The sequence below is a fragment of the Caloenas nicobarica genome, chromosome 4 (genome assembly GCF_036013445.1).
Source record: "Caloenas nicobarica isolate bCalNic1 chromosome 4, bCalNic1.hap1, whole genome shotgun sequence".
Lineage (NCBI taxonomy): Eukaryota > Metazoa > Chordata > Aves > Columbiformes > Columbidae > Caloenas > Caloenas nicobarica.
This window is the reverse complement of record NC_088248.1, coordinates 31,981,554-32,009,361: the sequence shown is the minus strand read 5'-3', so window position 1 is coordinate 32,009,361 and position 27,808 is coordinate 31,981,554. Positions and strand designations below refer to the sequence as shown.

At 38.4% G+C, this 27,808-nt stretch overlaps 1 protein-coding gene across 1 annotated transcript in view; it reads left to right on the top strand.

Moving 5' to 3' along the window:
* Nucleotides 1-27,808, top strand: part of TNKS (tankyrase) — a 136,245-nt gene that overhangs the window by 71,391 nt on the left and 37,046 nt on the right. Inside the window, exons 4-9 of the mRNA XM_065633589.1 lie at nt 655-691; nt 1,534-1,609; nt 21,091-21,185; nt 24,034-24,100; nt 24,547-24,733; nt 26,751-26,872. Coding sequence (XP_065489661.1) covers nt 655-691; nt 1,534-1,609; nt 21,091-21,185; nt 24,034-24,100; nt 24,547-24,733; nt 26,751-26,872 — 584 coding nt within the window. The remainder of the gene's footprint in view (nt 1-654; nt 692-1,533; nt 1,610-21,090; nt 21,186-24,033; nt 24,101-24,546; nt 24,734-26,750; nt 26,873-27,808) is intronic.

The following is a 27,808-nucleotide window of genomic DNA, read 5'->3' as shown; positions in this document are numbered from 1 at the left end:
AATGTTGCTTTAACATTACTTTTGGTTGTGTCTAATCTCAGAGTCTCATAACAAAATCTCTTGGAGAGTTCATGTTCTTTTGTCTGTGCTTTTTATTTCGAATGCCTATTTTCTTGGAAAGTGGCTGATGATATAATATGTAGAATTTTTTAAATCCTCACTGCTCTCTCTTCTGAAGAACTTGGTGAAATCTAATATTACCCTGCAAATAGGCAGGTGAGAGCTTTGGAGATGGGTAATTTGTACCTTTTAAAAAGCCGCACTGCCTCGCTTTTGTCTCAGAATTTATTATGCTTCCCAAGTATAATGTGACATACTGAATAGGGCAGGGGGTGGGGACATTGTCTTCAGCTGACACGCTGTTATCAGCGGGACTGTGTTTCTGGACACAAGGTTTCGCAGTCATTGGTCGTCCGAAGAAAGCTTTTCCATCGGAGGATTGGACAAGAAGATGCGTCAGTTTGCTGCCCGTCTCCAAGGTACTGGTGATGCTGCCTCCCTCCACAAGCTGGCTCACGTCACAGCTCCATCACCCAGCGGGGTGTGGGCTTTTTTTCTCCTCTTCTCGGTTTTAATTCTGTATTTGCTTCCTACTGCATTTCTTAATCTGTCTTCTGCCAAATGCTAACAGCATGATATTTTGCAATCATTTAGGTGAATACAAGAAGGACGAACTCCTGGAAGCTGCTAGGTGAGTGCTGCTTAGAATATAAAGCATATTTTGTGGGTGGAAGCAGGAGAGGAAAAGGGATTTTTAAGACAGCGATGTTTTGTCATTGCCTTTCCATGAAATGATGCAAACAAGCCACTTCATTAGCATAAATCGCTTTGGACTTTACAGTCTGGTACAAATGGAAAAGCCTGTTTATGTAATTGAATTCCCCCACTATGGTAGTTATAAGGTTAATATTGAGTTTTTGCCTTAAGCTGCTTAAATCCTCTTTATCATTTTGTGACTGTTCTTTTTAGGAGCAAATTAAATATGGGAATTTTTCTTTTCTTTTTGGTTTTTACTGTTACCTTAAGATAAATTTTGAAAATAGGCTTTATCAGAACAAAACATAAGGAAACCTATACAAAAGGTGTAAAGTTCAGTCATATATTCCAAAGATGCTTTCATGCTTCCTTGTGACAGCACAAAACTGTTTTATATAGACTGTTAACTCTCTTAAAAAATTTCTGGATATTGGTATGCGGTTGTTTCAAATGTTATGGGCTGTAGCCTATGAAAATGTATTTGATTTAGAGCATTTAATTCATGAAATGGCTTTCAGGGGATCTGTAAAATTAGATGAAGGAAATATTGGATGAGGTTAAGGAGAGAACTGCATGATCTATAAATTTAATATTCTTTTCTGTATTTACCCTTGGTTTTGAAATGTTCAGAAGATCCTTCAGCTAGCTGGCATTCTACCTGGCAGAGTACAAATTTCAATATACTGTACTTTGATATCCAGCTCCTTAGCAAATGTTTTGCAAAGAGCTCTGCCTTTTTTTCCCCCCTTTCGGTAATCCTCTCCTTTCCATTTACAGGAGTGGTAATGAAGAAAAACTGATGGCTTTATTGACTCCTTTAAATGTGAACTGCCATGCAAGTGATGGGCGTAAGGTAAGTTAATACCTGCTTTATATTTCTATTATTCAAGAAAGACCAATTTAACCTGTATAGAAGTATAAACCAAGAGAGTGTATGGGGGAAAACCTGTGATGTCTTTTCACTATGAAATTAAATGCTGTTGTACTTGATGCTGGCAGTTGTGACAGATCAACAGCCAGCAGGCTTGGATTTTGTGTGTCTTGTCTTTTAAATGTCAGAGCCTGTTGTACACATAAAGTAAATCCTTAAGACCTTTTATAAGAAAAATAAGATGTACTGTTTTAGATGAATAAAATAACTAAGGGAGGAAAGTTATTTGTATTTCAACATCATCTGGGTGAGATGGTTGGTATTCAGCTTAGCTCCTAATGCCCTGCCACGTAGACTGGCACTGTATTGATACGTTTAACACCTTCTGCATTTTCTTAAATTTGACATTATTGTTTTGACTTTCTCTGGCAGGGATGTTTGAGCTATATTAAGGATTAGGCTGAAACTGGAGGAGGGAAGAACATACGGAGTGAGAAGTAGATCCTATGATATTTGATGTTTTAGACATCAAGAGGATGGTCTGTCTAGACTGATTTACAAATGTTGGGTTTGGTTTTTTTTTTTACCGTGTACCAGAATGTTCTTAATCTGCATCTCTTAAAAACATCTCTCACGTTTAGCAGTACATCTCACTCAAAGAATGGGAGTATTTACCTGTATAGTTTTCTTTATTTTTTTGTGGAGCATGTTGGAGTGTAGTATAAACCTCTACCCATTCTGAAGCTGTTGTGGAACAGCCCAGTTCCACTGAAATCAATGGAGATAATCCAGTTTATGCTGCCTTTGCATTAAGACATGTTGTTGCTGTTTATAAAAATGTAGCTCCATTGTGAAAACATTCCTATTTTTAATACACATTTTAAAATGTTTTCTCAATTGTAATGTCTGATACCTACTATGTGAAAGAAAAAACAGCCAGTTTTTCGCTTGTTTACATTTATCACTGATGGAATGTTTATGAATCATCCAGGTTTTTAAAACAATTTTATGATCTGAGGACAGGCAAATGAACAGAGGCTTTATTCAGTTGTGTTGGAACTGATGAAATATTCCCCCTATTTTTAAGATTAAACATATTGCCCATAGTTCTTCGTTTCCCTTTTATTTTTTTAAGACTCTACCACTCTAATGAGATTGTATTTAGGTATTAATAGCGCGTTGTGTTGTAATAATTAAGGATGGTGGTATGCAGCCATTACTGAGTAATTGAGTCCCCATCACTATTGATTTAAGGTCGAAGGCCGAGAGTTGTGATTTCTGTCAATATGAAGAGGAATAAGCCCTTGCAGATATGTTATCTAGAATATTTATCACTCTTAATTTTTTTTTAAAAAAGCTTTTAAAATTCATACTATGCTAGTGGCAAATATTTATGTATAATTGCAGTCTCTGAATTACTTTGAAAATGTATGCCCAGAGCTCAAAGCGTATTGCAGTTAAAGCTAATCAACATAGACACTTTGATAATTTGCTTGTCTGTTTGGTTGTTGGTAAATTCACTGATTATTAAAACTCCTTTTAAGATGGCTTGGCATTGATATTAATTATTTTTTTTAATGACGTCTACCAGATATTTTTTTTCCCCACCATATGTGTGGAGACTATTTACAGTGAAGTAATTCTCCGTAGCAAGTGTGCTGTATAACTGTTAAGTCTTTCACTTGTGAGGCAAAGATTTCAGGTCCTGAAGCCAGTGCAAGATCACTTTTGGGGTTTAATCATTCTAAGCTGTCCTGCAAATTAAGGGAACTTTTCAGCCTACAGCACAGCATTCTTGTAAATGAAAGTCTTCACTGGTGTAGCTGCCTCCTGATTGATGTATGGTGATTTACACTAGCTGAGAATTTGTCCATTTGGGAAGTTGGCTTTTGCATTCCTTGATGCTTTTTGTAGTTATTTTTTGCATATCCCTTGAGTTTTCAAGCCTCAAACTTACCACAGTGTGAGGCCCCAGAGTCAACGCAGCAGTCAGGGCCAGGAAGTACAGACCCTGGAGTGGCCCGAGATTCTCAGCATCGCACTTACTCTGCAGTACAGATGTATCCACAAACTCTTGTGTACACGCTTCTCCAGTTTGTGCATTTCTCAGCTTTGCACATTTTTGAGATACCCAGCACTACACTGATAAGGGAAACATTTCCCTTTGTAGGTGAGGAAATTGAGTCCCAGTACTTAATGGGCAATTATTTTTCCTGTATAGCAGGTGGTGATACTGGCTTTTTTCATACTTTGGAGTGTGACTTTCCAGAAGTTGTCATCTAACACCCACTGCACTAGAACTGAAAAGCAGAATCGTCAAGATATTGTTAATCACAGTATAATTTATTTCATTGCTGTATGCAGTTTACCTTTTTTTTTTTTTTCCTCTTCTGTGTCCCATACGTGCTAACATCTGGTGTTCCTGGATTTCCCCGAACACCGTATCTGCTGTGAGGTTGTGCTTCATTGAACAGATAAAAGGGGTGGGAAACTATGACAGTAGCTCACTGTTTTGAAAGCAGCTTGAGTTGGAAATAACAAAGACTTACTGCATTTTGTGTGCTGCTTGTAGCCTTTTTGAAAAGTATTGATAGGCAGAGTCTGATTCCTACTGGACAGGCACCCATGCTGCTAAAAGAGTTGCAGCTGCTGCTGATAACCATCAGTCCATCTGCTTATTTAGCATAGAGGTAAAAGACTGAACAGGAGTGAAAACTGAACTTGCTTCTTCTCTCCCAAGTCACAGTTTAGATAGATCATGAGCATTGTAGAAGTGTTCACATTACTGAAGCTCTTCAGGTGATGCCTGAAGAGGGAATTCATTCTCCGTTGCTATTCTTGCAATTATTTTCTGGAGTGAAAAATAAAGGAGTGTGTGCAAAAGAAAGAGCAATTTTATACATTGGCTAAAGCATTCCTGCATACCAAGGACCTATGTAATTTGTAGGATTTTGTTTTGATGACCAAGAAAAATCAACAATATCTTGGAGAAACAACTATTTCATTGAGCTAGGTAATGATTAATTTTTGAGTAAGCCTTGTGTGCCTGTTGAATATATATGAGGGCACAAATAATAGTGCACAAGTACTGAGCTATGCAGTGCAGAGCTGTATGGTACAGTGTATGCAAATAAGTGTTATGCAAGGGTAAAATTTCACTAGAACTTGTTTTTTGAAACTATCCCCTTTGTTTGATTTTTAAAAAACAATGCCTGAGCTGAAATAGTAATTTTTCATAGCAATTAGTCCTGCTTTGGTATTTTTTTTAAACAAGAGACTGAAAAATCACAGAATCATTAGTATGTGGTGTGTGTAGCATAAAATTTGCGTGTTACTTCTGTTTAGATAGCTTCCTAAAGTATTTGCTCTGTCAAAACAGAACTTAGCCAAAATGCACAGTACCTGCATATTCCCAATTGGTCTGAAATTTCTCTGTGTCCAGCCTCTGAGCTTTGCCAAATCATTTGGTCTTTATGTAATCTATAGAAGTAATGACTTCTAGAAGATATGCTATAGTATTGAAGTTAACAGGTGGTATCAAACTTCCACACTGTTAAAAAGCCAAGGCACCTATTTACATCTTTATCTACATAAAGCTATGTAGGCTCCAGAGACTTGCTTTACAGCCCTCATTATTTTCCCTCAAATATTTTTTCCTCTGGGGGCATATTTTTCAAGACTCACTTGTGGGTGAATTTTCAAAAGATGTATTTGACCATTTTAAAACAACGTGTTCCTATCTGCTACTGGCAGGTAAAACTGTGTTATTTTATCATGGGGGCTGGATTTCTGACTTGGTACTGCAGTCACAGTTTACTTAAACCAGTAATTAGTTGCAAGAGACAGGCTTAAAATAGAAATGTATCATGGTTGCAAGTTGAGTGGAAGCCATCTCTTAGCCCTCTCATTTCCTTTGGAAAGCTGTTGTGGACACTTGAAAGGTATTTCAGGAAGAAGTTTATGTTGCCTCCATTTTTAAAATAAAGAAGTATCTGAGCTAATATGGAAGCACTATTTTTTGCAATTCAGATGAGACCTCTTCTTTACAAGGCAGGCTTCCCACATCATCTCTTGACAGCTTTCCCAAGTGAACTGCATCTGGCTGATATGGTAGCTATTAGCAATGGGAGAGGGATTTTTGTTTTGAAGTTGGATTTTTGCTGGTATATAAACTCCTGCCCCTGTATTACATTATGCATTCTCAGATCATGCCAGCACTAAAATACTGGGTTGTCAGTTGAATAAAACTTTCTCATCATGCAAAGGAACCCAACTCCTCTGGTCAGACATTACTGAAAAAAAAGTTTGCTTTGCTCCTTTTCTCAAGGTTCATGTCTTTCAAAATAGAGCAGATATCTGAGATTTTGAGATCTTTGGAGCACAGAACAAATATTTTTCTGTAAAACAAAATGTTTGCTTCCTATTTTAAAAGTATTGTTTCCGCTGATCTGTTGCAGCTGCATTTTGTATTTGTGTTTTCACGTGAACCATATGAGAAACAAAGAATACCATGGCATTACCTGTGAACAGCTTGCTCTCAGGTATTTGTTCAGTATGAGGCAGGAATTGCTACCAGAAGGCAGCACAGGATGCATTTCCTTCACCTTCCCTCCCTGCCTCACTCCCTGGAAACCAGAAATGTGGAAATTTCTACAAGTGAACTAGGGAGCCTGCAAACAATGCACCTCTGTTCTTTCCAGGTGTGAGACCATCCAGCACTGTGGATGAGGCAGTGATGCCATGGAAAAAAATAATACGCAATTATTTACTAAAAGGACATTTCTTGCATGCACTCGGTCCTACTTCATTTTATTTCACTGTCATCTTCTGGCTCCTAGTGCCTCTTTCTTTGCTTATTCCCAGTTTTCAGTCCTTAACAACTCCCAGTACCAGTCCTTAACACTTGGTATTATGCCTCTCCCACACCATTGCTGTTATGCCTTTCCAAAGCAGATGCAGACAAACCTGGATCCAGAATACCAGTTACAGGCCTTTGCATCAAACTTTGTGAGTTGTAGGAAATGCACTTGCCTCTTGAGTTTGAGGCTGTTTCTTCAGGCCACTCCTTTCTGCCATACAGACATTCGTTCTTCTTGTGCGTGGCATCATCCAGGTTCATGGATGCAGGGTACAGATGTAAGAAATCCAACTCTGAGAAGGTCTGCAGTGTGATGCTGAGTACCAGCATCCTTGGCCTGAAGCAAACACTGCACAAGATGTGTGCATTTTTTGGGGAGGACAGAGTGACCCTCAGCTCCTGCTATGGGACATCTCTGATACCATCTCTGTTGAATGGGGTTGCAAATTCCTTCTCTTGCCTCCTCTGTTCCTTTCTATCCACAGCCAGCTTGATCAGCCTGTGAACAAAGGGCTGATAACTAGAAATTGAATTCTAACAAGACCAGGTGAGACACATCTCTTACCAGGGAGTCTCCAATTTGCTGCTGGTAAGTGGATTTGCTGGTTCCTGTTCCAGAATTCTGGTTGTTCTCAACCATTTTCATGAAAAAAATCCTGCAGTTCAAAAGAAAATTGGTTTGCCTTCCAGTTTCTGAGTCTGTATGGAATGATCGATCCATGTTTTCACAAGCTTTTTCTTTACAGTTATTAAACCCACAGATCTGAGTAGAGGTTGAGATTCTCTTGTAATCATCTTGGCTCTAGGAGCTGGAGATTGAAGAAGAATGCCATGCATTGCAAGACTTGTGAACAGATTGTGTGCTAGTGACACTATAAACCTTTATAATTGTGTGCATTTTTCTTGTGCTACAGTGATAAAAATGAAAACCAATACCACATAAACCTACAGGTCTGTTTGTTCTATACAGTTGTGTTGTACAGATTGTATTCAGATGAGTGCGGAACATCTTTTGGAAGAAATTATTTTGCATATAATAAAGATTGTTGTTTAGATGTTGTGAAAATACACAGTTTATACAAACAAAAGCTGCATATTCGAGCAAAAAACTTGTGAGCAGATACTTGATGCAAGGTGGTTTTGTCATATACCCAGGGGTATTTAATAATCTGTCTCCTTGATTAGTCTAATACCATAAAAAATTTTAAAAATATAAAGTGTTTAACTAGAAAATGTCATTTTATTTCAAAAAAGACATCTCCACGTGGAGTAAAGCCAAAACAGTTATTCCAGAATAACTGGGTAGATAAGCCTTTGCTGAATCTGCTCACTTGCTGCTTACTAGCATAAAGGGTCAGTCTGGTTTTGATGAAGTAGCATAAAAGAATTAAGGGATGATGGAGAGCACATCTATTTCTGTTTAAAACAAAACTATTATTCTGAAAGCATTTTGTTTTAAGAATTGGGGATTTAAGATCCATCTTTACTGTGGTCAATGACTGCTGTGTTCTGCAAGTGCTACAATTGTTCGTGCCTCTTCTGCAGCCCCACCAGTGACCTATATTGGGTATGAGCATGTATAGAGTCATGGGAGAATTTGTCATCAAATGCCAGCTGCTCCATGGCAACTGGCGTGTATAAGCTCTTATGCCACCTCAGCTATGAAGTCATTCACAGTACCTGAGCAAACTCAGGGCAGCTGGGGGTTGGACTACAAGTTGGTATCAAGAGCTCACTTCCAACCTCAGTTATTCTGTGATACCTTGGTGACCCACAGTAATATATTTGTATGGTCCATACTCCCAACTTTGATTTGAGTGAAGGGCTTCATAACCTTAGAGCCTATCCCTGTGTATGCTAGGTGGACTGAAGGAGGGAAGAAGATGGACAGAAGTTCTAAGCAATTCTTAGCAAGTATGTGCCTCAGTAGTAAAAATAAGTACTGTAGGTCAGATGCAGATATTTCTGTATTCTTTTCAGTTATAGCTATACTTCTCCATAATTAAGTTAAATGTTTTAAATCAAAGTCTGCACTGAAAATTAAGGGTCTTTCCTGGATTTAGATGGTGGAGCACTGTGATAAAAGGTGGCATTTCCAATATTATGAAAAGGTTACAAAGCAAATGCTATAATGTTCGTGATGTACCAGGGACAGAAGTGCCCAATGCAGTACACACATTAAAACAACATTTTAGAAATGGCCACAACTGTATTTTGCCTTTAAAATACCATTTTGATAGCTCTCGGGATTCATGCATGTCAGAAGTAGCTGTGATCCCATCCTGTTTCATCAGCCAAGCATGGTAAAAGTGGATAACACAAGAATCTGTCCCCTGACTTCATCCAGTGTAGGTGATTGGGCTTAATTTCTATCTGTGGTGTCACTTAAGACCCTCTATAGCCCAAGACGATATCTTTTGAATAAAACGTAAAACTGATCTACCTGCTCTAAGTTTCTGTTATGACACCTTAAATGTTTTCCCAAAAAAGTTTCAATGAATATCCCTTCACCTGTTTTCATTTTCTTCAGGACTTATTTGAAGTGTACTCTGTCATGTCCATAAATAGAAATTGTGCTCTTGAAGACTGGAAAGAAATTGTTAACTCCATAGCCATTCTCACTGTATTGATCTCTGAAAATCAGTAAGTCTCATTTGTTAGGTCTTAATCAATGTGCTCTTCAGGAAACCTTCAAATGTACTAAAGGTGTGTTTGCTGAGGGGGTTTTTTTATACCTGAATTGTTTCCCCTTGATTATTAGCTTCACACAGAGGACAGTTTCTTGCATTATGCTGTTATACATCTGTTGTCGATAGAAAATAAGTCAAACTTGCAGATTTGGGCAGAGCTGCCATTTAATATTTTATGCACATTAACTAAATGCTGTGGTCTGGATTTGGCTCTATCAGCTCACAAACTTTAGAAGAGTCGAGTACCGCTGATGTTTCTTCTATTGTGATCTCAAGAGTGGAGTCCTTTCCTTCACAGGGCTTGCTGAGGTTATGTTTGAGTTGAAATGTAGCAGCTCAATCCGTGGACTATATACATTTGATTTCTGAATGTGGTTGACTATAGTGAATGCTGTAGGTGCCATTTCTATTGTTGGTGTCACTCCCCTCTCAAAATCCCTGCGTGTGAGCATGAGAGGTACTGAGAAGTACACCGTTCTGCTTTCTTGTTGCTTTTCACTTTTGAGTGTGACATTGGAGGACTTTATGACCCCCTTTGTTGTTAGACCTATAATTTAGCGGTACATCATGTTTCCCAACTCTGCATGCCTTCATGTAACCATCTCAGGGCCTAACATCATCCTCCTTAAAAGCTATTAATGAGAGTTCAGTTAAAACCCTGTTCAGCGCCCATGTAGACTGTATCAGTTGGATTATCCTTATGCACGTGTTTGTTGACTGCTTCAGAAAACTCCAAGAGTTTTAAGTCCATGTTTATCCAGGTGTCCACTAATTCTAGCTGTTACTATACTGTATTTTTCCTGGTACAGATGTGAAGATTACAGGCCAGTAGTTCCACAAAACATGTTTTAATGATTGATTTGCAACTTCCAGGTCTTCGTGTGCCAAGACAGTCTTAAGTGAGGGTCATATACCACTAATAATTCACCTGTTTCGTTCTCCAGTGCTCTCTTGGGTGAACGCAGTCCCATCCTGGCAGTTTGTTGATGTTCATTTTGATTATGGGTATCATTATCTTTTTTATGCTTAATTTAGTTTTGGACAGATCCTTTGCCAGGCTTTATCATGCTCCCAAATACACACACACACACTCATCAGGGTCCTGGTATGATAATTACTTCTTCTCAGATGTATACCATGCAAGCAGTTCCTTTAGCTCCTCCACAATGACTTCTTGCCTGCAAGAGCTCCCTTTCTTGCCCTTGTATCACCTTGCCACCTTGGACTGTCTGGTGGATTTTGTACCCCTGGTGGGCTGGAAGAAGGATTTATGGCTGGTTTTAATTCCTTTCAGTAGTCATTGCTTAAACTGTTTTTGCCTAATTGTATTTTTACCTTTAATCTGCTGAAGGTTATGGTCCTTGTGATTTTCTTCAGCTTGTAAATTCAGTTTTTTGGATGATGCCTTCTTAATTCCAATAATCTCTTTTAGTTTGCTGGTAGTCACACTGGCTCTTTCAAGCCCTTCCTAATAGGAGGTATGCATTAGCACGGCAGTTCCAGTATTCTCTCCATTAGTAGTCTTTATGCTGTCTGTAAGGACTTAATTCTCTTCGCTACCACTTCTAGCTTATTGTTAAAAAACTTACCAAATTTTTTATAACTCTACTTCCCGAAGGTTAGCACAGTCATACTGGATTATTTTAGCAAGCATTTCCCCTGTAGATAAGACAAGTCTAAGTGTCACTCTGTAGTCACTGATAAAGAGCAACTTCTATTGCAAGGTTTTGCACCAGCTGTCGCTTGTTACTGGGTACCAGCTCAGTAGTTGGCATTTATTCCTGCAGCCTCTCTAGCCACCTTCTCTGTCAAACAGTCACTGATAGCACCCAAACTTTTCACCTGTGCAGTTACCCGAAGCATGTCTGTTGTCTGCCCTTTCTACCCCTCTGATTTCTCTCAGCACATCACATATCACTTGCTGATACAGCCCCATCATTGATTTCATAGCTTGTGTGGATAATTTAGAGTGATCAGTTTAGTTCTAAATGAAAAGAACTACAAATACTTATATGCAAGGAGAGGTGTATTTACATAACCATTTCTAAAACTGTTGTGTAAGCTGACTGAGCAGGCAGCAGGTATACAATAAAAGGGGAGGAAAATGCCAAAACAGGGCATTGTAGTTGCTGATAGATGTGTCAGTGATGAACAAGAAAATTGAGGTTATTTGATTAGTCTTTTCTAAGTAATATAATACACTTACAAAAGAGACTTTTTTCTTACAGGTGAAATTCTTTAGAATACTCATATTCTAATAACCATAACTTTTCAATTTTTAAACATACGAAAAGGAAGTACAAGATAAATTCTGTGCCTTTCTTCCTGTATTTTGCAACACTCTTCTTCAAAGAAACAGTGAAGTCTACTTGGCTGGATTATAAAGGCATTAAATTCTAAAATTTGCAAATTATCCCTATAATGCAAAAAGAGCTTTTTGTATATTTAATTTTGTGAATTAATTTATATTTTATGTTTTAATTTAATTTCAAAATATAATGCATAAATATGTATTTCACACCGAGCACTGGAGCTGAAATGCAATCAATTTGCAACTGTTCTTAACAGAGTTCATTCTGACCCCACTTTCAGTAAAATGAGTGAATTTCTGGTTTGAATGTCATGTTAACAGAGGGAACAGTTGAATTAATGTATTCTGAGAAGCTTTTCTTCTTTCTTAATGATGTGAAAATCTTATGAACTGAAGCCTGGAAACTTTCTAGGTGGAAAAAGGAGAAGCAAAGTAAATATATAAAAATGGAGTAGGGTAAGTAGTAAAAATAATAAGAGAGATGAAAAGGGAATACAAGATTGTTAGTTGACTGTAGTAAGAAAAATATTTTGATAGTAAGTGGAAAAAGAAGAGGCTGAAACAGCAAAAAACAACAGGTTTGGTTCTCTGGTATTCCAGCATACATTATCTTCAGATGGTTTTAGTGTTGTGTGCAGGCCTTCCCCAGTCACCCACCATGGCTGTTTGGAGATGAGCCTCTTCTTAACACTTGTTTGTGCTGCCAGAGCAACACAAAAAATTTCATTAAAAAGAGAGAACAGCAGCCTGAGCAAATAATTAAAGAACAGGATTCCATAGCTTCTGACACTGGCTGACTGGACAGATTAAAATGTATGTATTTGAAAGTTGTCTCATCCTCCCCCATGGAGTGATGAGCATTTGCAGCTTGCAGTTTGACAAAATTAACAGGTTGAGACAGGCTGTGGACTGTGCTGACTGGAGCTAAGATGCTTTCAGAAACTCCACAGAAACTTGGCTATCCCTGCCCCTCAGCAGCAGGAGCATCTGTTCCTCCCCATGCACCAAGCTGGAACCACAGCATCCAGCGCATGATTTAACAAATGAAAGTTCCAACTGTTGACATGGGACAGTCCTGCATGCCAATGTGCTCAGTCTGCCAGCCCTGAGGAGTTTGTTCCCCAGCTGGCAGATGTTACCAGCTGCTCCTTAGAGTACTAGAGAGGTTTGGATACCCTCAGGTGACTAGTTAATAACATCAGAGGGGCAGTTTCTTCTTGCCCTTGCCTCTGCAAAAGCCAGTCATGCCTCAGTGCCCCGCTTTTGACTTGCATTTCTGGCAGACTCCAGGTGATGGAAAAAAGCAACAAAAATGGCCACAATGATACTGGAAGTAGTTCCTGTGTAGTGTTCTGCCATATCTTTCAAGGCAGTATGCATCTCTGTTCAGTGTTAAATAACATTAGCAGTGTTCCCTTAGGAGAAGAGAGTGGGTCTTTCAAGTCATTTCATCTTTAGGTAGCTCAGCAAGCCACTGCTCCCTCAGGTGCCAGCATCTGTCACCAAAGAAACAGTGTATACTCCTCTGCTGCTTTGACAATCCAACTCAAAGTCCATCTCCTCATGTTCTTCAGTGCTGACAAAGGTCTGTTCAGTGCATCTGAATCTGGGATAACTGCAAATGCCACTTCATCACAGAAACTCCAGAATTTCTTTTTCATATTGCAGTTCCATCCCCAGCCAAACCTTCATCATTTGCATGAAAGAGATTCTTGTGAGGAAAAGTTTTCTGAGAATACCGTGGGTTTGTGAGGGATGTTGCTCAGTTTTTCTGACAGATCCTCTGTGGAACCACTTTACCAAATGGGTGATAGGTTAAGATAAACGCAGATACTCAGAAGGGTCTGGGGGGTGTGTGTGTTACATTTTAATTCTTGCTTAGGAAGAGGTCAAGGATCACTAGTGCCCCATTTATGGTGGTGTTCCCATTTAGAGATTTAAGTCTTTCTCCCAGCACTTTACCGTTTCCCTCTATAGTCTCTGCTTCTAGACCAGTCTCTGAAAGTAATGACAGCAATTTAATGTGGAGTTGTTGGGGAACTAAGCTTCCTAATTAGTATTTGAGGAGCTGAGATCCCTTTTATCCATTTGTCATACCTGCTTTTTCTTGTGGATCAGACTGATCTTTGCTTTTAAAGTTCATTCCAAATATGGTTTGTGCCTTCTGTCTCACAATATCTTTTTTTTCTTCTGGCCTTTCTTTTAGCCCTTTTTCTGCCAGGTAACAATGCTCTGTCTGTTTGACTTTTTCTTTTCTCTGAAGTAATCAATTTGAGTTATTTTCTTTTTTACATAGCTGCTGTTAAGAGAATAGCTTTCAGAGCTATCTACCTGGATTAAGGATTTGCCTTTCTCTTGTCAAAGATAATGATCACCATAATTTTGAAAGTCAAGTGTCATTGTCTGGAGAAACCTGCTGAGCAGGGAGACCAGGTTTTTCTTCTGGGATTTAATAAAGCTTTTATATGGTCATCTTTAATCATCCACCTTAAGCCTTCCTCTGCAGATGAAACTTTCCTTTGTTGTGTGGTCCTGCAGTGCTTGTATGTTTTATCTCCTGTCAGGAATCATATCTTTGCCCTTTACCCTCTTCTGCTTTTGGGCATATCTTCTTTGCCTCCAGGTCCCTACCCTCTCTGGGGGAGGTGCTGTTTCAATGCCAGCAGGAGGGGTTCCTGAGCAGAAAAGTGAAAGCACTAATTGCTTCTTTCTTCTTTTAACCTCCAAGAGACAGAGACACTGTTAATTTTTTTGTCTACCCCTGTGCAAGACGATGTTTGTCATCTTTTCTGTCCTTTCTTACCCCAGGAATCTATGTGACTGAAGAAGCTCTTCTCTCATAAATCTCCTGCCCCTTACTTGTCAACGCTTAGCCCAACTTGCAGTATAGCAGGGTCACCGTGTTAATGTGTACAACTGGTGCCAAGCCTTGTCACCTGGTCTTGAGGTTCAGAGGTACAGTCAGAAACTTGTATTGTTTCTCAATAGGTCAGATCTACTAGAGAAACAGTTAGTAGTCAGTAGTTTGGACACTACAGCCTTCTGACAAGGAAGACATATTAATACTTACTGGAAATCAGAAGAGTCTTGGTCTGTCACCCAAGTAAACCTGTTCCAAAGAAGGGCTTATTCCGCCAGTGTATTTGCAGTATTTTTGTTCTGCTCTTCCTGTGCATTTTAACTCTCCAGCCATTTTATTAATTCTTTCAATTTCAACTTTATTATACATCCTTATCTCTTCTTCCAGTTTATGAACATCTGCCTGGTCTGGAGGTGTCCAACACTAATTTGAAAATAACATCCCAGCTGTGGTTTCTGCACAGTTGAACACAGGAATGTTCCTTCAGTCTGTGATCCATAAAGCAATTCTTTGTGGCTGGCACATGTTTCTAGATACTTCTGGGAGGTATGCCATTCCTGATATCTGACCGGCTCTGGGCTTTGTATCGTAACCCAGGTGGTACGATACTGGAATGAATTTCCGAAAGGTATTCAGTTGCAAGGAAGAATTTCTTTTTAATGGAGATGACTTATTTGTTTTCCTTCTGCCAAGTGGCATGATGAAAAGGAATGTAAACATTTCTCTCTTCATGTAATCCTCATTCTTGCCCAGTGGTGCTCTCCCCTAGCACTACTGTGTATGTGAAATCAAGCTGGTTTGGTCTTCAGTGGTTTACAGCTGTAAGCAGTGGGACTTCCCCCTCCCCAAGAGACCATCGGATATACCAGAGCTCTAAATTGAGTTACTATGTGACTTGCAGATTCTGAATTGGTGAGCCGTTCAGTTCGTTTTCACTGTCATTAGCTGTTACAAAGCACTGTGAAATTTCTGACATGATGTTTTTCTCATTTTTACTGTACTAAGTCTGTCCTGTTCAACAGTCCAATTAAGTACTACTGGCTATGTTCTGAAGATGAAGCAGTTAAATTACCACTGGAAGTGCAGTGGAGTGAGAAATGTCTTCTTACACATTTTGTAACCTTGTCCTTAGGAAATGTTTTTTGTGGTTTGTATTTTTTTCTTTTTTACATAAGAAAAGTAGTAGTATGAGTTCTTTATCCCTGTGCTTGTTTAATCTGTAAAGTATAAACTTGTTGCAGCTAGCTCATCTGCAGTCATCAGTCTGAGGTTACTTGTTTTCCTGGAGCAGCATCTGTAAGTTTGTTTCTAAAGCATAATTGCCAACCATGAAATTAAATACCTCAGTGGTGCTACAAAATGACCAAGGAAATTGCACAATTTGGGTGGCAGAAGGTGACAAGCCATGTGGCTGATTAACAGGAGCGCAGCCCCTTTCCTGCTCAGGAAGAGTATCAGTCTCTAGCTGAGGTTAGGGACCTTTACTTCTGTAATACCTTGTGTGCAAGAGCATTTGTGGCATGAATATAAAATAATTGTTTTGAGTTATTTGAAATATGTATTTCTAGAAGGATTTTTTTGTATTTTATACAACCAGCCTTGGCATCATGCAAATACATGTCAATGAGATATTTTCCCAAGAAGGCTTACAACTGAGTCCAAAAATGAAAAAATTTAAGTTAGGCACACTGCTTAAAATTGGAATGCAAGTTAGTATCTGAGCAGCAAAGGAAAAGCCTTTCCAGAGTGGAGAAGTTCAGGAATATCTCTTCAAGATTGTGATATTGTTGCAACTTGTTTTCTTACCCCATTAGTCAGAATGATAAAGTGGCAATAGGAGGTATCCCACTCACATACAGGATGTCTTCCCGATGTACACTCATGATTGATGCAGTTCATTTTAGAGAAGTCTGTAAGAGAACAGCATCAAGCAGACACAGACTATTGCAACTGGAAAGAAAGATTCTGTCATAAATTCTAACCCAGTGAAGCGACAGTTGTTTGCCTGCTCAGAGGTTTTTCCGTAGTGTGCCAAATTCAAATAGTCATCTTGCCAGGAGTCAGGACATCTTTCAAAACAGTCAGTTTTATGCAAAACTGTCAAACAAAGGTCCCTTCTGTGGTTGGAAACCTCCCTGCTCTTCCTTCAATTCAGTGGAGGTGAAACACTGTTTTGAAGGGAACTTGTAAGACAAACTACAGAAGTGTAAGATACTATTTTTGTTGCCACTGCTCTCTACGAGCAGCATGGTCTGATTAGAATAAAGGTTTTGTTTGACAAAGGTTAGATGGGAGTTTGCTGCATACCTGCAATTTCCAGCTCTGCCAAACCTGAAGATATTTATAGACAAGGTAAAAATATCACATATATTAAAGTGTACTTGAAACATTTTAAATCCCTCCTCCCTGTTTTCCTTTTTGACATCCTGTGTCAACAGGGTGTTGTAGAAGAGTTAACAATAAACATAACAGGTGTCCTTCGGTATTTTCTGTCATACTTGTGTGTCTGTCTGTTTAAGAGCCTCCCTTACATGTGTGTGACCATGTGGGGACCTTCTGAACATGAGAGTAGACATAATATGTCAAGGCCAGAGCTGGCTTTCAAAATCAGGGTGTTACCTCTTTATTGCAAGAATACCTTTCCGATAGAAGATTAAATTAAATTATGATAATGCTAAATTACAGTATAGTGTTATAAGTTAGATGAATGATGAGACATCATGTATGTGATAAGAAGACTGTTGATTTTAATAGCCTTCAGGATGACAACTTGAGAATGAAATACAGTGATTAAGATTGTTATCAGATAGTATTATGTAGAGATTTTGGCAGCAGAAAGCAAGAACGGGCAATATTAGTTCTCAATACAGTTCTTGCAGATGTTATTGATCATGCAGAGAATGTGTCATGTAAGATCCTTACATAATATCCTTCTGTTTAAATTTTCCCATAAAATGGACGATTCATAATTTAAATCTGGGAATGCAGCTTTCTTCGGAAGCTGTGGCAGCATTACTATCAAAGAGCTGCTGAAGACTCTAGCAAGATAGGAGGGGAAACAAGGGGTGCTTGGAACCAGCTCTCCCATGTTGCCTACGGACAATTTGTTGAAACCAGTTTTCTGATTTCAGTGGAAGCAGCTCAGCAGCCCCTTTTGTTTGATGCAGGTGAACAAGACAGCAAGTCCAAGGTGGCTAACCTTGAATAGGGGTCATCAAATCGGCTGTTGGTAACAAAGCAGTGGGAAAATACCTAAGGATCAATGAAAATAGTATCTAACTGCTGTATGTGCATTTTTAAATCTAAAAAATGCATTTCTCATTTTCCCAGGCAACACATTTTCAAAAGAACTGCAGGAAAAAATACCTGCTTTAGTATAAATTGTAGATACATGGGTTGACAGTGATTGCCATCTTGTGTACAGTAATCTTCCTTGAAATGCACAGTACCTGCTTTGACTCAATTACAGCTGCCATAAAACTTTAAAATAATGTGAGTATCTCACATGAAGGTCTACTTTACTTAATAAAAGTGGAGTTGTACTCTTTTTAATTACACTAGCAAGTGAGACAGTATGATTGGCTTGGTAACTGTGAATGTGCGTCTTGGAAGGTAAGTGCCCTCTAGGGATTCTTGTTAGTAAGTCTCTTGCCAGGTATTGAAAGATGTGGGAGGAGGGGTTAATTGATAGCTCAATTAAATCTCTTTTCTTAATATTGAGTTATTAGTTTGATATATCTTGCAGGTGCAGCATGCCATGCTGCTGTTTCAGATAACTAGTTTCTTCTTTTCTACTGCTATATAAACAGCACGTTAATTTTAAACATCAGTGTCTTTACTACCATCACTCACTTTACTTTTTTTTTTTTGGAGGGCTAGTAATCCCATTAAATGAGTAGTTCAGGTAGTGTGACATTATCTTTTAGGTACTTAGTTTCTGTAATTAGCATCCAAGGTTGTAATGCCAGAGTGGTATTTTTAACTATTAAATCTGTAAGATTAATGTGTGTGCATTCAGTTGTGCTTGCCCCTCAGTCCAGCAGTCGCCCTGATGCCAGGACGATGTTTCCTGCCCCTGCGCTGCTCTGGCCGAAGAAGGGCTTGTAGCTCACCTGGCTGTGTCTGCAGCACTGCGTGGTCCTCCAGGATATGTGGTTTGTGATTGCAGTGTCAACACATGAAGAGTGGTAGAGATCTCGGCCCCATCTCTATGGATGGGTGCAGGGAGCACCAGTTGGCTGCTCCTGGGAGAGGCAGCTGCAGTGTGGCAAACATCAGGCACCTGGCTGCAGCCAAATAACTAATTCCTGGTGTGCTGGGGAAGATGTGGTGTTCTGCGATTGTTCAGGGGACTGTGGTATCTGTGTGGCTTTGCCTAAGGAGATGGAAGTAGCTTGCCTTTCTGAAAGGCGAGGGTATAAGTTGTCTGAAGATTTGGGATGGCGCTGTTTTGCTTCATTTATGTAGTCTTGCACCTATAACCTTGAAATGTTTTGGGTTTTGTCTCTAATGAAGTTGTTTGGCAAATGCAGGTCTGATAGCTGTAGAAATACAAAATGCATAGTCCCAGCTTGAGTCATAATAGTTTTTCTTTTAATTTTAAGCAGTGAGCAAGACTTCAGGGTTGATGTATCTTTATTGAGAACGTCCCTATTAATAATGCTTGATATGAGTAAAGCATCGTCTTGGAAGTCTGCCATCATCGTTTTAGAAGTAGCATGCAGACAAGAATGGATGTAGTTTAATTTTAGTGAGGTTAAAGGATCCTGCAGTGGTCCAAAGATTTAGTATTTGCTTCAATTTCGTCTGGAGTTTAGGCCTTTCAATAGACCAACTTTTCCGCAGTCCATTTCAAATTCCTTTCAGGTTTTCTGAGTTATTAATTCAGTTGATTTAGTAACCAAACCAAGGCACTGTCAGAATTAACCGTACTGAAGTATTCTGCTAATGTCAATAGTAGCATAATCTTTATGAACATTTTCATTAGTGTTTCTGATATGTAGAAGCCAACTATTTTGTAATGGGGCCAGATATGAAAAGAATATAATACCTTCTGGATCAGTCCAAATGGCTAATTCAGTAGTAGAAGCCTTTCTGGAACAGAATAATAGATCCTAACAATTTGAATGGCCAAATATTTTAAAGATTTGACCCATTTTGTTGGTGGTAGCATTTTGTACTTTGGAGACACTTTAGGATTCCTCAGGTTAGTAATGTTAGACATCCTTGTTTTGAGCACAGATAATTCTGAAGATGGGTCGTACAGAAACTTGCGTAACTGCTTCCCTAAATAAACTGGGTTACCCAGGTGTTTTTCTTGGAGATGCCCTGTGCTGCATTTTCTGATGGTACAAGCTGTGTCCTCACTGGGATACACAGGACACTTGGTAGACGTCAAAGTAGTTACTTTTTCTGGAGCAAAGTAGCAAAGTGTTGAGGCTATAATAAAATATAATATAGACTGCTCCAAGTTATGGTCATACTAAATACGTATTAATTCCTGGAAATCTATACCATTTATGGACATGTAGCATCTGCTGCTTTTTACCATAGATTAGACCATTTGTCTTGATTTTGGGTTTTTTTTAGATCTTGATAATAGTGGGAATGCGATGTCTCATCAGTAATACTGTGTAATCATTTTTTAATGCTGACAGTAAATCTGTACATGGCTTAATACTGTGAGATATGTAAGCCTTCCCATGTGTTCAAGCTGGTTTATGTATGAGGTTTTACTGCAATAAAATAGTATTCTTTCGGTTGTGTGCCACAAAATAAATTGCAACAAGGATCCCTTTAAAATCCTCTGCTCTTCAGCCTTGGGAAGGAGGAAACAACATCGCACATTCGTGTAAGAAATCAGTTCCTTCAGACTGAGGCAGCACACATTTTTTTTCATAATAAAAACCTTTTAAAATAAACTGTGAGGGGAATTACTGTTGTCAACTTCAAAAGCTTTTGGTTAAAATTCTTATGAATTAGCTGTGGAGAAGGTGCCACTATTACTCTGTTCCTATGCAGCAAGGTGCATTACTGCTGCAGACGTATGTTTTGCAAGAAACTGCAAACTGCATAGTTTGCTCCACTTGTCTTAGCACAGTACAGAACACTATGACTACTTGTTTGGTGCAGAGCTGAAGACAAATATTCCTGCTATGGGATAAGGCCATTATTTCTTGTTCTGCAGTCTGCCTCTTGTGCACTTGTCGCAACAGGCATACACGCAGTTTCGTAACCTGTGAACGTGCAGCCCGAACTGCATAAATTTGCTTAGGAATTTTTTAAAAAAATATAGCATTTAAAAATTAATTAAATTCTAGCATTTAAAACAAACAAAGCCACACACCAAACAAACAAACAAAACCACACACCAACCTAACAAACAACCAATCTAACAAAAAACCCACCAAAACAAAAAACAACCAAAACCAAACCAAAACAACCCCCTGAAACCCAAACAAAACAAAGTTGGGCAATTATTTACATTAACTTTAAATGATAACCTTGTTATTGCCTTAGGAGATACCTGGCTTCTTTGCCAACTTAAGGACTGTTTATTTGGTTTGACAACAGGAAGGGCAAGCATGTGCTGTGTATTTGTTAATTTGGCTAATGACAGAAGGGAACTGTAACTTATCTTGATCCAAAGTGTAAGAGAAATGAAGATTACTTAAATTGCAGGAAATGCAGGACTTCAAATTTATGTGCCTCCCTTTATTTATCTTGTTTTGTTTTACATTGCAGTCCACTCCTTTACACCTAGCAGCAGGCTACAACAGAGTTCGAATAGTCCAACTTCTGCTTCAGCATGGTGCAGATGTTCATGCAAAGGACAAAGGGTATGTAAAGTGAATATTCTCAGCAGTGGTTTTGTATTAATCAAGATGAAGAATTATTTCTGTTTCGTGTTGCAGCATAATCTCAGATAGTTGGCTGAGAATGCAGTGTTTGCTTCCAAAATCTGAATGTGGTTCATCATAAATAAACTTTTGTTAGAGTCTCGATAACAAATGAGCTGTGATTGCTCTTGTTTTAAGTCTTCTATTACACCTTTAAACAAATTTTTTTCCAAACCTTATTCTTTGCTTCCACACACAGACTACACTGTTAAACCATACTCTTCTAGCATTGTTTTAGGGAAGGTGATGTGGAGAAGGTACATGGGCTTAGTGAAAAAAAGTGCATTCAAAAATTTCTCTACCGTCTCTTTATATTGTTACATATGTATGGATGTAATTCCAAGTAATATTAATAACTCGCATGCTCACAACTAGTGGTCCTTGGAGACCTATCTTGATTGCTGTTGCCAGCAAAAATCAAGAAACAGTAGAAGTTAAAGTGTCTATTTTTGCTGTAAGGTTGGTAGTTATGTAAGACACCAACAAAAAGTGCATAGCAGTCAGAAATCTGGAACGATCTGTGGTCTACTTTGTTCTCAGACATATGTTTCTGAACTCTAAGGTGATGATTCGCATGGCAGTCTGATAGGAAGGCTTAGTCCTAACATTGCAGAAATTTGGTCCCTGGTTAAAGGCATGCATTTTGTATTCAGAGTCCATAGAGGTAAGATATTAATGAGTGTGTGTTCTGTCTCCATCAGCAAACTTGAGGCACTTCCTATATTTTCATTTTCTGCTGAGTCCAGCCTAGTGTTAAAAGAGATTTTAATTTAAGGTCTTAGGTTTTTTCTTTTTTTTTTTTTCCTTTCTCTTTCCAAAACCAGCCCAAGCATACTTAAACTCTTAAAGATTAATTGTAGTGCTTTTGTCTGTACATTCACCCTTAATGACTTTTTTGATCAGAATTACCATAGAATCATTTCGGTTATAAGAGACCCTCAGGATCATCAAGTCCAACCATAACCTAACTCTAGCACTAAACTGTGTCTCCAAGAACCTCATCTAAATGCCTTTTAGTGCATGATGACACATTATGTAAGTCAAAAAACCCAAGAGTAAAACTGCATGTGCTGCCTATTCAGGTAGATCCAACATTGTTAAGTAAGTCTTAGGGATTTTACACCTTTCTGAAATCTGAGCACCACTTGGTAGAAAATTTCAGCATAGATGCTTTAATGAGGTTTGAATTGGAAAGTATTAAAAGCATGAGAAGTAATTAAGTCGAACTTGAGTAGGGGCAGGGAGGGCATGGGGAAGAAAAAGAAAAAAACAATACACTTACTTTGTATTAAACTCTTAAACCATGCAAACAAACTTAAAAATGTCTCACAGTCTAGTAAGCTCCCTCTTTTTTTAGCTGCATCACACGTTTACGCTCAGTGTGGTCTTTTGATTTTTCTTGCTGTTTCTTATTTATATCTAACTTATAAGTAAATAGGCTATAAATAAATGTCATTTATCATTTATAAGCTAAATTAGGTTACATTGATTTTATAGACCTTTTAGATTCTCTTCAATGGTGTCACCTTGGAGAGACTCCTGAGGAACTGTGACACATCTTAAAAATGGTCATCACTTCTTGTTACTCCTGAAGAGGACCACAGCCAAGGCAGCAGCTCTTTTTCAGCTCCTTTCTTTGGCTTACTGCTGTTGTGCACAAAGTCACAATGTGCTAAAAAAGAAAAGGGAAGGGTGTGCTGAGGTGCATGGCTGCAGTGATTGTCTTTGCTGATGAGACCTTGAGGGCCTCAATCATCTTAGATGACCATCATTTTGGAAGAGGGCAGGTTTTTTGAGTGCTCTGTGGACTGCATGCTCTCCCTCTGTCTCAAACATACACCCGTAAGTTGTAATTAAGAAAAGTAACGATGGAAAATAACAGTTTGAAAAATTTATGCTGTTTTCTAGTACTTGCTGTTGCAATGCTCTTTGAGTTGATTTTGCAATTCTGGGAAACATCCCCTGTATTTTTCATAAATGATGAAGAGTTAATTGTTGTTTTCAGTGTATTATGCATCCTGATTTGTTGATCCATAACTAGCCTGTCTTGCTTGGCTTGAATTAAACTCATTTTGTCCTCTGTAATAGCTGTCCTCTTTACATCTCTCTTCCAATGCATTACTTTTTTATTATGTCTTGTGCTTATGACTAGATCCCTGTTATTCACTTTGCTAGTGTCATTTTTTAGTATGGCCTCCAGTAACATAGCTGTACAAAAATTACAGGGACTCTCTTAGAAGTATCTTGCACAGTTAAATAGGATGTAATGTAAAAAATGGAGTAAAATCAGGTCATTCCACAGTCTTCAACAGCAATTTCATTTTGTTTTCTATGGATATTTGTACATCTTCATAGTATACCCAGAAGTTATGTTAGCGTTATCTGGGGAGTTTTGCCTTTCACATAGCTTTTCAAATAAAAAGGAAAAAATGGAAATGGAACACTGACTTCTCTTGAGCAAATTGAATGTGGAATGGGACTTTGCCCTCTGCTAATAGCTTCAAGAAAGATCATTTCAAAGCCAATTAATGCTAATCTTAGTGGTAGATTAAACCTCTGTGGGCTATTAGGACCAAAAAAACCTACATTTTAATGCCACTCTTAAGTAACATGTTGTTTGGGAAGGTTAGATTTTTCCATTAGTTTGTGAATCTTAATTTTAAAATATTTGTGTATTTAAATATTTTAGATTTAATTTGATTTCTGTTCATCTCTCAGTAAAGAAGAAATTGTTCCTCCTTTAAAAATGCTGCTTAACTAAATTTGTCATTTGCCTTCTTCCATACAGTGGTCTTGTGCCTCTTCATAATGCATGTTCATATGGACACTACGAGGTTACAGAACTGCTGCTTAAGGTAAGCAGAAGGATGGAAAGTCTAAGTAGACTTAGATGTGTTAGGTGAAATATGAACTGTTTGTACCAGAACTGAAAAGGAAGATTCATTTTTTTCTGTAGTAACAGGTTTTGAACATCCTGTATGTCATTTCAGAAGCCTGCAACTTCAGGCCTTTATGTGTGGGTTTTTCCCCCACCTAATTTCTTTGGACAGACAGTAGAGTTTCACTTATTTGAATTTTTCTGTGGAAAAATCTGTTCTACTGAAAAACTAGCTTACAGAAAATCCTTTTTTTTAAGGATACAACAGTATTTTTGTATATACAGATGCTTTTATAATTTTGTTTTTATGTGTGTTTATATATAAAAGATTGGAACCGGTTTTTATAATGAAATTAAAATCTGTAAGCGTTTAGTTGTTGAAAATGATTTCTTGCTGACATAAGGCTTCCTTTGCTGTGCCAGCATGGTGCCTGCGTGAATGCCATGGACCTCTGGCAGTTCACCCCCTTGCACGAGGCCGCCTCCAAGAACCGCGTGGAGGTCTGCTCCCTGCTCCTGAGCCACGGCGCGGACCCCACCTTGGTCAACTGCCACGGCAAGAGCGCGGTCGACATGGCCCCAACGCCCGAGCTGAGGGAGAGGTTGACCTGTGAGTGTGCTCAGGCGGGGAACGGCGCTCGGCGGGTGCGAAGGGTGCTGGTTTCAAGCTGCCTTCCTTGTGCTTTGCACCTGGATGCAAAGCCATGGAGTAACTGCAGCTGTGCCTCTCACTTTGAACTACGCCGGTACCTCTAATAAACCAGTGGTGGTATTGTCTGGTTTTCTTAGGTTTTAAAAGTTTAAGACGCTGACCCAGTGACCATGGGGTTTTTTCATGCTTAAAGCACAGTTAAGTCACACAGGAGCCTGTATATTGAGGCTCTGTATCACACTTAAAGAGTAACGGCCAGAAGGTAGGTAGCTTCGGTGTGCAAACCTGGAGGTGGAAATTCCAGCACCTGCTTTTGTAGTCTTTGTAACCCATGTGCTATTTACAAAACAGTGTTCAGCTCTAATTTGAATTCATTGGCCTTCGTTTGCCCTCTTTTGGGGATTTATTTTCTCATTGTTATAAACTGTAAAACATAACTAAATGAGACAAGTATGGAAACAAAAACATTATGAAGTTACAGAAAACTCCTTGAGAAGCAGATGCTGAACTCAATTATAAATAAGCTTTTTGTTTTGTCTGTCACCTTTCCAGAAGCCCCCTGATGCACTAAGAATGTGATCCTGCACTACTCACAATCACAGCTAGTCAGGTTGTCTGTCACTATTCTTTTCATGTGAAGGTGGTAAGATCATGTGCAGCAGAAAACTTTGCTCCAGTAGAAAAGAAGAGGGAGTTAATATCTTTTAGCTACTTCTCTAGTCTCTGTTCTGGGCTAACTTGGGAGGTGCTTCTGGCTTTGAGGCAGGATAATTTACCATTTGTTTAAAATAGCAAGCACAAAAACAAACCAAACCAAACAAACCAACTATATTTAAACTTTGTTTTATTGCTGTATTTATAATTCCTGGAGAGGAGCTTAGTATCCATTAATATCCACTGAAATATGTACACAAACATGAACGTTACACCAAATTTGACAGCATCTTGGTGGGACATCCTGTATTTGCATACCCAAAATAACATGTTTAGTATATTCTTGAGTTCATTGGTTTTATAATTTAGGAAAAATATTACGTTTATTTGTTATTTCAAGATTTATTTGTACCTGTGCTTTGAGTAGTGCTTTGTTTACAAAGAAATTTGAAATGAAGACTTAAAAGTTACTGTATTTAATTTTATTTCTAACTCCACAAATGCACTGGATGTTAAAACAAATGTGGGAGAAGAAAGCCTCTCTTAACAAGCTTGACATTTCAAGCTTGCTTATGAAAGAAAAATACTGATATTTTTACTGAGATTGTTGACCTGCTTTTTTTTCTAGTTCTCAGGTTCAGACATCATTCCTGCTAACCTGCTAACCTGTACAATTTAAGAGAAACACTTTTAGTTCTTCTCAAATTCAGAATTATTCAAAACTGAAATGAACTAGTTGCTGAACTGAACAAGATATGAAACTGAAAATACCAAAATTACCTCTTCATACTTGCAAAGATAAAGCTTCTATCAAAACCTGTTTCATTTTTATAGCAGACTGGCTTCAAATGCTTAGCTGGTTAGCTTTCTTTAAGACAAATAATTTAATACTTTAAATTATATATTTTTATATATTACTATATATGAAATATCTATTTATTCAGGCTATACCTTGAATTACTTGTAGTTATAAATACAATAAGTTTTTTGAAAAGCAACTGTAATCCTTTTTTCTGAAGATCATGTAATAGCATTGTGGTCACTTGAACACACAGGTAATTCAGAAGTCACATATGCATTCAATATCAAGTGTGTGGCAGAGAAGAGGGAGAAAGACTGTAAGGATTTTACTCAAGGAATCACTTCCCCTCTCCTTTGGTTTCAGCAAACGTTTCATGTTCTGTGTCCCAGGTCAGCTACTATCTGAAGATGTACAGAAAGACTCTTATTTCCTCTTAATTTAGGATAGCTACCTTTCTCCAATGACATTGATAAATGTGACATGTTGCTGAATATTAAATGTATCTTTTTCCTCTAACAGATGAATTCAAAGGACACTCTTTACTGCAAGCAGCCAGAGAAGCAGACCTAGCCAAAGTGAAAAAGACACTTGCTTTGGAGATCATTAATTTTAAGCAGCCACAGTCGCATGAGACAGCACTGGTGAGATTATACAGTCAATCCATTTGTTTTATGATAAATGTGGTTGTAGTGGTGAGTGCTGAGGTGTTTTGTTTCTACACAATGAAAATATATTCATCATCTGAGATTGAGGATTTGCCATCAAACACTTTATATATGAAAATTAAATCACTATTATGGAAAAAGCACCATATAATTTTTTAGCACTTTTATTCTTCTTCCTGGTAGATTACAGAAGCTCTCCAGCAACTCCTCACCTGTTCATTTTTCACCTCTCTTCTGCCCCTTTTCCCTATCACACTCTTTTTTTTTTGTTGGTCAGTTGCTGTGGTTTTTCTTGGGTTAAATTCTATTCCAATGGCCCAGTGCTTCCTGAATGTTTTATGTGAGCAAACCTGGATTACAAGTTTTCTTCATAGGGTATGTAAAATTGTGGTGAAAATAGATGCTAGGCATATATCACAGGGTCTTACAGGATTGGAATAGTACTGACAATACTGCAGTAGCTATGGAAACAGGGATCTTTGAGACTTTTCTAGCAGTATCCTGCTCTTATTTAATTGTTTGAAGAAGCAGTGGAGGCAAAGAACACAACCAGTATCCCAGATGCAGTGAAGATGTTGAAGTTGAGAGGGACTGATTGTATTATAGAAACCATTATAGTTATGATACTTTATTCCAATGGAACATTTTCTTCACAGTGGTAGCTCTCAGCTGCAGGCATACAACTGCACATTTAGTGTTACAAACGTTGTGATTGTGATCGGAACATTGTGTGCTGAGTACCAAGCATCCATATGCCCTCTTCTCTCTATGGAGGACTCAGCATCCTAGCCTGAATTTAGAAGCAAGACAGAGAAGAGGTATTTAGAGGCTGAACACGAAGGCAGTAGGAAATTTGGGATGATGTTATCCTTTTCTTCCTGAGTATGTCAGCTGCTGATATGCAGTGTCTCT